The following is a 13420-nucleotide window of genomic DNA, read 5'->3' on the forward strand; positions in this document are numbered from 1 at the left end:
ACACACTTCACGTTCCTATGTGCTACGCAAGAGTTTTTAATCCTGCGCCATATCCTTACCATGACAGGAGACCTCGTCGTGGGGAAAGATAACAGCTTCTCTCACGAAACTTTAATGCCACGATTACAAAGAAACCAGTTTACGGGTCTGATTAAAACCCATGGCGAGTAGTAAAACACCAGGCCAGTGCGTAAACCACTAGGTCAGAACTCACTTGTCACGAGTTCTAACCCCACTCGTACCCTGGTTTATAACAGTTTGTGTTGTCTTTATCCCAGATCTCCACAGATCTCTAAACATATACAAGGTTGAACATCGTGATACTTGCCTCAAAAAATGTGTTCAACAGATTATTGTTGTTCTCGGTAATAATGTTTATTGAGTTACAAATGATTTTATTTTTATTATTTTCAGTTGTATAATGTTCATATGTTATTACTGTATTACTCTTGCTTTCCAGAATAATAATAATAATAATAATAATAATAATAATAATAATAATAATAATAATAATAATAATTACATTAATCAATACTTAATCATAATAACAATTAAAAATCAATAATTAATAATAATAGTAATAATAATGAAATTATAATAATCAATAATTAATAATAATTATAATTATCAATAATTAGTAATCAATAATAATTACAATAACTGATAATTATAATAATTAAAATAATAAAATTAGAATAATTAAAAAAATAATAATAATAATTACAATAATTAATAATTAATAATAACAATAATAATAATGTTATTAGCATTCCTTAATAAAGGCAACTTTCCCTTGTGAAGTGTCTCGTCCCAAATCCCTTGCAGAGAGGTCAAGGGCTCTTGTTCCGAGGAACCAGAGCTACCCTTCTCCTTCCAGGGATGAACGGAAATAAAAAAAAAACTCCCGCCATCCCTTCCGAGGGATGGGGGGGGGTCTGCGTGACCCGTGCGGGTTTAGCGCTCTCCACGAGTAACGCGAGGAGGCAGCGCGCATCGATGTGAGTCAAGCAACACCCGCCAGGGGACACATGGTTCGAGAAGGTGGTGGATGGGTCGAGACTGCTCCTGCAAGTGTGGGCGTAGCGGGGCGGCTGAGTGACATCACAGGCGTGGGCGGAGGCTGGGCGTACAGCCAACTCGACCGGCATAAATAGGGAGGTGGACCAGGTGATGGGCAGACACAACAGTGCCGGCATCACAGCTACGAGCTGACCAACCTTGCACTCCATCACTGACTGGTACTCTAAGAAGTAGTGTTTATCAGGATATAAGAGCACATTCTGCCACTTATACTCAGATACTGGTGATTATTGGAATATAAGTGTACACTCGAACACTAGTACTCAGGTGCTATTGACACTCCACCTCTGGTACTCAATATTATTCACTATTCTAAGTGAATACACTTGAGGATATAATTCTGAAGCCAAGCAGAAGCCATGGCCCCAGTACATCAAAACACCGATGCTTCCAGCCGCCTCGCCAACACTCTTACCAACATCAGTAACACATCCTGTGTAAACAGTGTCAAAAGCAGCAGTAGCAGCAGCAGTGGCACCAGCAGCAGCAGCAGACTGTGTGAGACAAACATGAATCAGCTGGAGTCTACAGGGGTCAGAGAAGACTTGCTGCCCATAACATGCAGAGGAAGCTTCTACCACGATGCTTTTTTCAAGGAAGCTCGTCAGCACTTTGATGAAGCTATCAAGGACGTGCTTGACCGCTGGGGTCACAGGTCAGCCACAATGGATGACCTGACCTGCTACAGAAAACTTCGTGAAACCAACTTGAGAGAGGACAACCAGGCAGTCACAGTCTCCCAAAACAGTCATCATCATCAGGTAAATGCGCATGCTTTATATTTTTAACGCGGTGCTGACAGCCACTTTCACAACCCAAACTTAAAGTATTTATTGTACATGTACCACATCCAGAAGTCATTCTTGTCTTGGCTTGATGTATTTATTAATTTAATCAAGAAAGTCTTTCATGGTGGTGTCAGAGAGCTTCCGTTATAATGGCGTCAGAGAGCTTGCTTCACATTTAGTCTGATCATCGTCTGTGTCTCACAGACTGCCAATTTGTTTACATTACAAGTTGCTCCGTAAAGGTGCTTTTCTATGTTCCTCTCATCGTAGTGCCAGACTGTGCACTTGTTAAGCAATATAGAAATATTACATAAACCTATATTATAAAACTAAGTTATCTTATTTTCGAAAATAAATTGCAAGAAATTTAGAACAAATACAATAAACTGGTTGGTAATATAAATATAGAAATTACAAACTTATAAATAATATATACCCATTTCAAGGCCATGTTCCTAGGCCTATGTATGGTCATTACATTCAATTAACCACGACCTTCCCCAGGATGGACGTGGGAAATACAGTAAACTATCCACTTTTATGGCAAAATTTTAAAATGAAATTGTTTTAATCATTGTTTTATGCTGTGTAGGTGGTGATAGACGTGAGAGACTTCCTGAGTGGAGATGTGAAAGTGAAGGTGGTTGATGAGAACGAGGTGGTGGTGGAGGGCAGTGTGGAACACACACACCAAGGATCAGTCTCCAAGAAGAGTTTCCTACGTAGGTTCTCTTTCCCCGGTCTTGTCCGGCCAGACGCTGTCACCTCCACCATGTCCTCTGACGGAGTTCTTACCATAACTGTACCAAAGAAGGTTTGTATTTTATTCCATATTCATTCATAGATTGGTCATGATGTCCATGTTAGTTTCCAAAGAGATCCTTGTAATGAGTGATGGTCAATGTTCTCTTCACGTCACTCCGCGTTTGAGGTAAATAATCGGGGTGTTGAAAAAATAATAGTAGTAATAATTGCCTTATTAATTATGCTTTTCATGATTATCCATCAAACTATTACAACCCTTACGTAATTAATAACAACTTGTGAACATGCAATATCAGCTTACAATCAGCTGCTCATTGGTCCACTGCTTATATCACAATCTATGGGTCCTGGGGGTGAGTCCCTGTGAAGAGGAGACATATGGGCTTCTTTCACTTTTTGCCCTGGTTCACCTAGCAGTGAATAAGCACTTGATTCTTAGTCGATTTTTCATTATCATATCCTGGGGAAAAAAATCATACGTTACATAGGACTGGGCTTTCAAATGAAATAAGGTTGAGTAACTCATATTAGCTTGTGATTCACTCTGGGGAAAAAAAACTCCAACCATATTTATTTATAAGCAGTAATACATATATTGAATGCATGATTTCACTGCGTTTCCTTAAACTTCGTTTGATTTCTACAGGAACCTGTGTCACAAACAACAAAAGTTGACACCAATAAGATAAACACAAAAGTAAACTCCTCTACGATGAAAGGAGCACAAAAAGAAAAGATAAACAAATTTACCAGTCATCTACATCATGATGTCAATGCACAAGCTTCAGTGTCTAAGACAACTGAAAAAGAAAACAAATCTAAAATGTCAACACATGTTAGTGCTGACAATGAAACCACCAAAATAACAACAAATAACGGAACAAAGGTGAAAAACTCCAGTTTAGTTGGTTCCTCGCCAGAGCAAACTTCAGACTTCGTGCTGCCTATATCTCACAGAGGTCCCTTCTTCCACGACTCTTTCTTCGAAGAAGCTCGACAAGATTTTGAAGCCTCTGTAAAGAGTATCCTGGACACTTGGGGAGAAACTCCTGTGAGTGATCACATGAGCAGCTACAGACGTCTGAGAGAACGTGACCTGAAGGAGGAGAACCAAGCAGTGTCTCTCACCGAGGACCACCAGACTCATAAGGTATGTTTGGGTCTTCATGTTTTGCTCGTTTTGTTGAAATCTCATATTATTATATGTATTGTTACAAAAGTAGGCTTTCTTTAGGATACATTGACAATTTATATTTCAAAAGGCTTTTACTCTGATATATGCATAGTAAAGACCATCGATGTGAGAATGATGTTTATTGTCTCTGTAGGTGGTGATAGACGTGCGAGACTTCCTGGGTGGCGATGTAAAAGTGAAGGTGGTTGATGAGAACGAGGTGGTGGTGGAGGGCAGTGTGGAACACACACACCAAGGATCAGTCTCCAAGAAGAGTTTCCTACGTAGGTTCTCTTTCCCCGGTCTGGTCCGACCAGACGCCGTCACCTCCACCATGTCCTCTGACGGAGTCCTTACCATAACTGTACCAAAAAAGGTGCGTATGTTATCCCATATTCATTCATGTATTGTTTTTGTTTGTTGTCTTTCAGTAAGATTCTTAGGAATGAGTGATGGTTAATGTGCTTGCTTCAGGTCACCTTGCATTGGTGGTAAATGATCGAGGTGTTGAAAAAAAATATATTTTGGTAATACTGACTTAAAATAGTGATATTTATTTATGGCTATCCATCAAATTAATATACTCGTATGTAAGTAATACAAACTTGTGAGTATACAGCGTCAGCTTGTAACCTACTGCTTAATAGTAGACTGTTTATTTTATCTGTTGCCCCTATTGTTCTAGAAATGGGGATCTGGGGTGTTAGTCGATTTTTGTGTTATATTCTGTGGAGGAAAGTCGTATCTAAGATAAGGTTTAGAAATTAGCTGAATTAGAGTAACTGCTCTTAGCTTGTGAATTCACCCGGCCAAAAGCAGTAATACATAAATTGAATGCATGATTTCACTGCGTTTCCTTAAACTTCGTTTGATTTCTACAGGAACCTGTGTCACACACAACAAAAGTTGACACCAATAAGATAAACACAAAAGTAAACTCCTCTACGATGAAAGGAACACAAAACGAAAAGATAAACAAATTTACCAGTCATCTACATCATGATGTCAATGCACAAGCTTCAGTGTCTAAGACAACTGAAAAAGAAAACAAATCTAAAATGTCAACACATATTAGTGCTGACAATGAAACCACCAAAATAACAACAAATAACGGAACAAAGGTGAAAAACTCCAGTTTAGTTGGTTCCTCGCCAGAGCAAACTTCAGACTTCGTGCTGCCTATATCTCACAGAGGTCCCTTCTTCCACGACTCTTTCTTCGAAGAAGCTCGACAAGATTTTGAAGCCTCTGTAAAGAGTATCCTGGACACTTGGGGAGAAACTCCTGTGAGTGATCACATGAGCAGCTACAGACGTCTGAGAGAACGTGACCTGAAGGAGGAGAACCAAGCAGTGTCTCTCACCGAGGACCACCAGACTCATAAGGTATGTTTGGGTCTTCATGTTTTGCTCGTTTTGTTGAAATCTCATATTATTATATGTATTGTTACAAAAGTAGGCTTTCTTTAGGATACATTGACAATTTATATTTCTAAAGGCTTTTACTCTGATATATGCATAGTAAAGACCATCGATGTGAGAATGATGTTTATTGTCTCTGTAGGTGGTGATAGACGTGCGAGACTTCCTGGGTGGCGATGTAAAAGTAAAGGTGGTTGACGAGAACGAGGTGGTGGTGGAGGGCAGTGTGGAACACACACACCAAGGATCAGTCTCCAAGAAGAGTTTCCTACGTAGGTTCTCTTTCCCCGGTCTGGTGCGGCCAGACGCCGTCACCTCCACCATGTCCTCTGACGGAGTCCTTACCATAACTGTACCAAAAAAGGTGCGTATATTATCCCATATTCATTCATGTATTGTTTTTGTTTGTTGTCTTTCAGTAAGATTCTTAGGAATGAGTGATGGTTAATGTGCTTGCTTCAGGTCACCTTGCATTGGTGGTAAATGATCGAGGTGTTGAAAAAAAAATATATTTTGGTAATACTGACTTAAAATAGTGATATTTATTTATGGCTATCCATCAAATTAATATACTCGTATGTAAGTAATACAAACTTGTGAGTATACAGCGTCAGTTTGTAACCTACTGCTTAATAGTAGACTGTTTATTTTATCTGTTGCCCCTATTGTTCTAGAAATGGGGATCTGGGGTGTTAGTCGATTTTTGTGTTATATCCTGTGGAGGAAAGTCGTATCTAAGATAAGGTTTAGAAATTAGCTGAATTAGAGTAACTGCTCTTAGCTTGTGAATTCACCCGGCCAAAAGCAGTAATACATATATTGAATGCATGATTTCACTGCGTTTCCTTAAACTTCGTTTGATTTCTACAGGAACCTGTGTCACACACAACAAAAGTTGACACCAATAAGATAAACACAAAAGTAAACTCCTCTACGATGAAAGGAACACAAAACGAAAAGATAAACAAATTTACCCGTCATCTACATCATGATGTCAATGCACAAGCTTCAGTGTCTAAGACAACTGAAGAAGAAAACAAATCTAAAATGTCAACACATATTAGTGCTGACAATGAAACCACCAAAATAACAACAAATAACGGAACAAAGGTGAAAAACTCCAGTTTAGTTGGTTCCTCGCCAGAGCAAACTTCAGACTTCGTGCTGCCTATATCTCACAGAGGTCCCTTCTTCCACGACTCTTTCTTCGAAGAAGCTCGACAAGATTTTGAAGCCTCTGTAAAGAGTATCCTGGACACTTGGGGAGAAACTCCTGTGAGTGATCACATGAGCAGCTACAGACGTCTGAGAGAACGTGACCTGAAGGAGGAGAACCAAGCAGTGTCTCTCACCGAGGACCACCAGACTCATAAGGTATGTTTGGGTCTTCATGTTTTGCTTGTTTTGTTGAAATCTCATATTATTATATGTATTGTTACAAAAGTAGGCTTTCTTTAGGATGCATTGACAATTTATATTACTAAAGGCTTTTACTCTGATATATGCATAGTAAAGACCATCGATGTGAGAATGATGTTTATTGTCTCTGTAGGTGGTGATAGACGTGCGAGACTTCCTGGGTGGCGATGTAAAAGTGAAGGTGGTTGATGAGAACGAGGTGGTGGTGGAGGGCAGTGTGGAACACACACACCAAGGATCAGTCTCCAAGAAGAGTTTCCTACGTAGGTTCTCTTTCCCCGGTCTGGTCCGGCCAGACGCCGTCACCTCCACCATGTCCTCTGACGGAGTCCTTACCATAACTGTACCAAAGAAGGTATGTTTTATTGTACTATTTTTTTTATATAACATACATTTTAAGTTAATATATCTGATGGTTCAACCAGCAACCTGACCAGACAATGACTGGTCCTTGGTTGTTAACAGACAGAAGATTAAGCCTCACATTCTCCTGACTGCCCCACACGGGTTTAACATTAATGAAATACTGTTCAATATCTATTTATTTATTTCTAGTTTACTGTTTTATATTTATAACAGGATGAAATAAAAGCAAAGAATACTATTCTCGACATGACTCCAAACACGAATATGCAAGAGAGGAGAGAGTCCTCGTCTGTGCGAGGTAACTCACAACATTCTGAACAAAGTTCCTTAAGGAGAGCAACAGCTGAGGCCCATGGAAGCTCCCACAACACAGAAGAAAAAATAAAGACTCGCAGATCTACCGCAGAGTCTTCCAGCATCAGAAACTTTATCAATGAGGCTTCTAAACGAACTGAAGATATTTTTTCCAGTTTTGACCAAAACGAAACGAACAATTTTACAAAGAATGTCCTGCCTTGGGACCTGGATACCTCCCTGTCAATATCCCACAAAGGACTCTTTTTCAAGGACTCTTTCTTCCAAAATGCTCGCGAAAACTTCGAAGCTGCAGTCCAAGAAGTGTTAAACAAATTTGGAAGGGTGGAAAGCGCATGTGATGACGACCTCACCACGTACAGAAATCTTCGAGAGAGCGACTTGAGAGACGAGACTCAAGCCATGAAAGTCACCGAGAACCAAGACAGTCACCAGGTGCGTAACAGAGTCTGTCTATTAAAGACTAAACTGTATTAAACATTACTGAAGAATAAGTCACAACAGAGTGGCTGTAGCAATTTAAAACCAGTCCACAACACCATGGCTTTGATAATAATAATAATAATAAACACTAATCAATTCTTTATTTTTCCCACGTATACAGGTGGTGATGGATGTTCGTGACTTCTTGAGTGGAGATGTCAGGGTGAAGGCAGTGGGCAGGAACGAAGTGTTGGTTGAAGGCAGCGTGGAGAAGCAAGAAGGATGCTTCAAGAGCACCAAGAGCTTTAGTCGCCGCTTCACTCTTCCTGGTGTAGTGAACGTGAACGACGTCACTTCTGCCTTGTCGTCAGATGGCGTCCTCACCATCACGGCTCCCAAGAGCACGTCTGACACCAGCAGCTTGATGACGTCAGCCCATCAGAGGACGCTGCTGCGTCAACAGGACACCAGTGGGACGAGCTGCAGAAGTCAGCAGAATTACGAGACTGCTGCCGAGAGTGACGAATACAAATCTCACGTGTTCACCAAAACGTCGTCTTTTGAACGCTTCACATCCAAAAACAACAGCCGGAACTAATCTTCCAGTACGTCGTCTCTTCAAACGTTTCACGTCCAACAACAGCCGGATGTAATCTTTAGATACGGCATCCTGTCAACGTTGCACGTCCAGCAACTACAGCCGGATATAACTTTTTTTGTACGTTGTCCTCTGGACGTTTTACGCACAACAACAACTCCCTCAAGAGGATGTTTATTCTCTGCAACATTGCCAAAGATGTTATCACATATGATATAAACATTCGTTGTGTTTTATACTGTTATGTTTCAAAAACAATTATATTTTCAATAAAAGTAAAAATGTTTTATTATTGTTATTTATTGTTATTTATCCCTTATGTTATTACTTGTCAATGCACAACTACGATTTATCAGAAGATAATTCGGATTATTAACTCTACAACACAGGATGTATACACCAAAGAGGTGTATGTCTCTCAGTGTATATACACTGTGGGTTAATATGAATCTATATTTTAGGGATTAAAGCATTCTTGACTGGTGGTAAATAGGTGACATGCAGCCTTAATGACACGGGTGAAAATGTTGGGTATGTTTCCTTACACCTGCTGTCCCTGTTCACCTAGCAGTAAGTAGGTGCCCAAGTGTTAGCCGACTGGTGTGGGTGGCATCCTGGGGAACAAGACTGGAATAAGTAAGTAAGTAAGTAAGTAAGTTTATTCATGTATACACCAATACAGTTACATAGAATTATCATACATAGCAGCATGTGTGTAGAGAACCTAGGATAACCCAAAACAGTCAGACAGAGTGACAGTCCCCGATGGTACACTGACTTTCTTGGGAACAAATTTTATCTTCCTTTCTTAAACTCCATAAACCAAACAACCTATGTATAAACAAGTAAGTAGGATTATTTAGATACACATACACAAAAGTACAATTATCATATATAGTGTAAATTACCCAGGATAACCCAAAAATAAGTCAGACAAAGTGACTTATTTCCATTGGGGGCCCTGGTGGCCTGGTGGTTAACGCTCTCGCTTTACACGGCGAGGGCCTGGGTTCGATTCCCACCCAGAGTAGAAACATTAGACGTGTTTCTTTCCACCTGTTGTCTATGTTCCCCATCAGTAAAATGGGTACCTGGGTGTTAGTGGACTGGTGTGGGTCGCATCCTGGGACACTGACCTAATTTGCCCGAAATGCGGAGCATAACAAGGGGCTTTCTATATAGTAGTATGTCATTGTTATCAGCTAGGACTGTATACCTTGTACATGTACTTGTAGTAAAATAAAGATATTATTGGAGTCCTTTCAGTATTTTATTATTTAAACCTTAAAGTTAAATCAGCTAAGTAGTTGTATACAGATGAAATACAGCTTTAATGACCCTCTTGTCAGTCTACAGGTTTTAAACCTAATGAAACAACCATTAAAATAATAAGCGAAATCAAAATTGTTTGGGAGTCCCACAAAGAGATTTAGTTTTCTGTATTTGTTTGGGGGTCACTAAAAAAAACCGCAGCATGGGAAACTTAGTTATTTTGAGTACAAAACTGATAAACAAATCCTTATTTAGATTTATGCAATATATATATATATATATATATATATATATATATATATATATATATATATATATATATATATATATATATATATATATATATATATCTATATATATATATATATATATATATATATATATGTATATATATATATGTATATATATATATATATATATATATATATATAATATATATATATATATATATATATGTATGTATATATATATATGTTTTTTTCTGTAAATGTATTTTGTTTATTAATAAATGTTCACAGAGAATAAAAAATATATAGGGGGTGGCAGGAGAAGAAAATATTCAAACAGCTCCGGGGAGAACCTTGAGTTTTCTCTGAGGTACGTTTATTGTCTTCTCTGAGGATGAGGGTCCCCATTCCAGCCATAGAGGTGGTACTTCCCTATATAATAAATATATATATATATATATTTATATATATATATATATATATATTTATATATATATATATATATATATATATATATATATATATATACGTATATATATATATATATATATATATATATATATATATATATATATATATTTATTTATTTATATATATATATATATCTATATATATATATATATATATATATATATATATATATATATATATATATATATATATATATATATATATATTTATATATATATATACATATATATATATATAAATATACATATATATATATATATATATATAGATATATATATATAAATAAAAATATATATATATATATATAAAAATATATATATATATATATATATATAGATATATATATATATATATAAATATATATATATATATATATATATATATATATATATATATATATATATATATATATATATATATATATATATATATATATATATATATATATATATACAAGTACTTAACCTTACTCTAGAAGACGGGCAGTGGAACCAAGCTACACTTCCAGTCAGACTAGGAGGCATTGGTGTGCGCAAGTCATCACAGATTGCGTTACCTGCTTTTCTGTCCTCGTGTATTGCATCCAGAGAACTTGTAGCAGCGATTCTCCCTGAACATCTTAGGGACAAGATTGGAGTCCAGGACCAAAAATTCATTGACGGAGCAATGATCTGGGATAATCTAACGGGCTTAGAAACCAGATCTGCTCCCCCCAACAACTACAAACAATCGCACTGGGATGGTCCAATAGTGGAAAATATTGCCTCAACAATGCTTCAGAGTGTCAGGGAAGGATAGAGCCCGCCTCCTAGCAGTGAGAGCCCCTCATGCTGGGGACTTTCTGTTGGCTGTTCCCAACTCCAGCCTTGGCACACGCCTCGACCCACAGACCATCCGCATCGGTGTTGCCCTTCGACTTGCCGCCCCTATTCTCGCCGAACACAGGTGTATTTGTGGCAGTGAAGCAGCAGACCGATTCGGGTACCATGGTCTTGTGTGCCGTAAATCCGAGGGAAAGATTGCAAGACATGAGGAGGTTAATAACATTATCAAGAGGAGCCTCACAACAGCTGGATGCCCAGCAGTAAGGGAGCCACCCAAACTATGCAGATCTGATGGCAGCCAGAAGCGTCCAGATGGTATCACCCTTCAAGCCTGGACAGATTGGAAGCAGGTGGTGTGGGACTATACATGTGCATCTACCTTGGCTGATACCTATCTCCAATACACCAGGGAGGAAGGAGGGGCAGCTGCCAGCTTCAGGGAGTCCCAAAAGTCTAGAAAATATGGAGAACTTGCCCATCATTATATGTTTGTTCCCATAGGCTCAGAGACCCTTGGCTCATGGGGAAAGAGTGCATCTAAATTCCTTAAGGAGCTGGGAAAAAGACTCATCAGGGTAACTAGGGATCCCAGGGCAGCTAGTTTTCTGTTCCAGCGACTCAGTGCGGCTGTTCAAAGGGGTAATGCTTGCTGTATTTTGGGCACACGCCCCAGCTCTGAGGAGATGGATGAGATTTTCGCCTTATAATCAGTGATACATACGTAACAACATGTACCGTATATGCCACCTTTATATCAATAATGTATCTCTTAAATCTATATATATATATATATATATATATATATATATATATATATATATATATATATATATATATATATATATATATATATATATATATATATATATATATATATATATATATTTATAACGGGTTCTAATGTGAATGATGGAGAATCATCTCAGCTGCTTTTCAAGAGCTCATGATCCGAGGAACTGGAGCCACTCTCCCCATCTTAGGATCAAACTCTAGTTGCATTACTCACCCCTCATCCTCAGCCCCAGCATCTGTATGACCTACAGGTTTAGCGCTTCCAAATAAAAAATAAGAAGAGGTAATGTTTTGCAGTATCATTTTTCTAGATTGCAAGAGTGTCAAGAGTGAGAGTGAGGGAGAGTACGAGTGTCGAGAGTGAGAGTGAGGGAGAGTACGAGTGTCGAGAGTGAGAGTGAGGGAGAGTACGAGTGTCGAGAGTGAGAGTGAGGGAGAGTACGAGTGTCGAGAGTGAGAGTGAGGGAGAGTACGAGTGTCGAGAGTGAGAGTGAGGGAGAGTACGAGTGTCAAGAGTGAGAGTGAGGGAGAGTACGAGTGTCGAGAGAGAGGGAAAGTACGAGTGTCGAGAGTGAGGGAGAGTACGAGTGTCAAGAGTGAGAGTGAGGGAGAGTACGAGTGTCGAGAGTGAGGGAGAGTACGAGTGTCGAGAGTGAGGGAGAGTACGAGTGTCGAGAGTGAGGGAGAGTACGAGTGTCGAGAGTGAGAGTGAGGGAGTACGAGTGTCGAGAGTGAGGGAAAGTGAGTGTCGAGTGAGGGAGAGTACGAGTGTCGAGAGTGAGAGTGAGGGAGAGTACGAGTGTCGAGAGTGAGAGGAGAGAGTACGAGTGTCGACAGTGAGAGTGAGTGAGAGTGCGAGTGTCGAGAGAGTGAGGGAGAGTACGAGTGTCGAGAGTGAGGGAGAGTACGAGTGTCGAGAGTGAGGGAGAGTACGAGTGTCGAGAGTGAGGGAGAGTACGAGTGTCGAGAGTGAGAGTGAGGGAGAGTACGAGTGTCGAGAGTGAGGGAGAGTACGAGTGTCGAGAGTGAGAGTGAGGGTGAGTACGAGTGTCGAGAGTGAGAGTGAGGGAGAGTACGAGTGTCGAGAGTGAGAGTGAGGGAGAGTACGAGTGTCGACAGTGAGAGTGAGGGAGAGTGCGAGTGTCGAGAGAGTGAGGGAGAGTACGATTGTCAAGAGTGAGAGTGAGGGAGAGTACGAGTGTCAAGAGTGAGAGTGAAGGAGAGTACGAGTGTCAAGAGTGAGAGAGAGTATGATTGTCAAGAGTGAGAGTGAGGGAGAGTACGATTGTTGATAGTGAGAGTGAAGGAGAGTACGAGTGTCGACAGTGAGAGTGAGGGAGAGTGCGAGTGTCGAGAGTGAGAGAGAGTATGATTGTCAAGAGTGAGAGTGAGGGAGAGTACGATTGTTGAGAGTGAGAGTGAAGGAGAGTACGAGTGTCGACAGTGAGAGTGAGGGAGAGTGCGAGTGTCGAGAGAGTGAGGGAG

The 13420-nt window shown here is 39.5% G+C and overlaps 1 protein-coding gene across 1 annotated transcript; it reads left to right on the forward strand.

The window, feature by feature from the left end:
- The first annotated feature begins 881 nt into the window (after positions 1–881).
- Positions 882–9799, forward strand: LOC128696305 (serine-rich adhesin for platelets). Its single transcript, XM_053787486.2, has 10 exons — positions 882–1841; positions 2461–2682; positions 3280–3783; positions 3962–4183; positions 4689–5192; positions 5371–5592; positions 6099–6602; positions 6781–7002; positions 7227–7763; positions 7933–9799. Exons 1-10 carry the CDS (start codon positions 1440–1442, stop codon positions 8347–8349), a joined length of 3756 nt encoding a protein of 1251 aa, XP_053643461.2. The 5' UTR covers positions 882–1439; the 3' UTR covers positions 8350–9799.
- Positions 9800–13420: the final 3621 nt, after the last annotated feature.

The sequence above is a fragment of the Cherax quadricarinatus genome, chromosome 39 (assembly GCF_038502225.1).
Source record: "Cherax quadricarinatus isolate ZL_2023a chromosome 39, ASM3850222v1, whole genome shotgun sequence".
Classification (NCBI taxonomy): Eukaryota; Metazoa; Arthropoda; class Malacostraca; order Decapoda; family Parastacidae; genus Cherax; species Cherax quadricarinatus.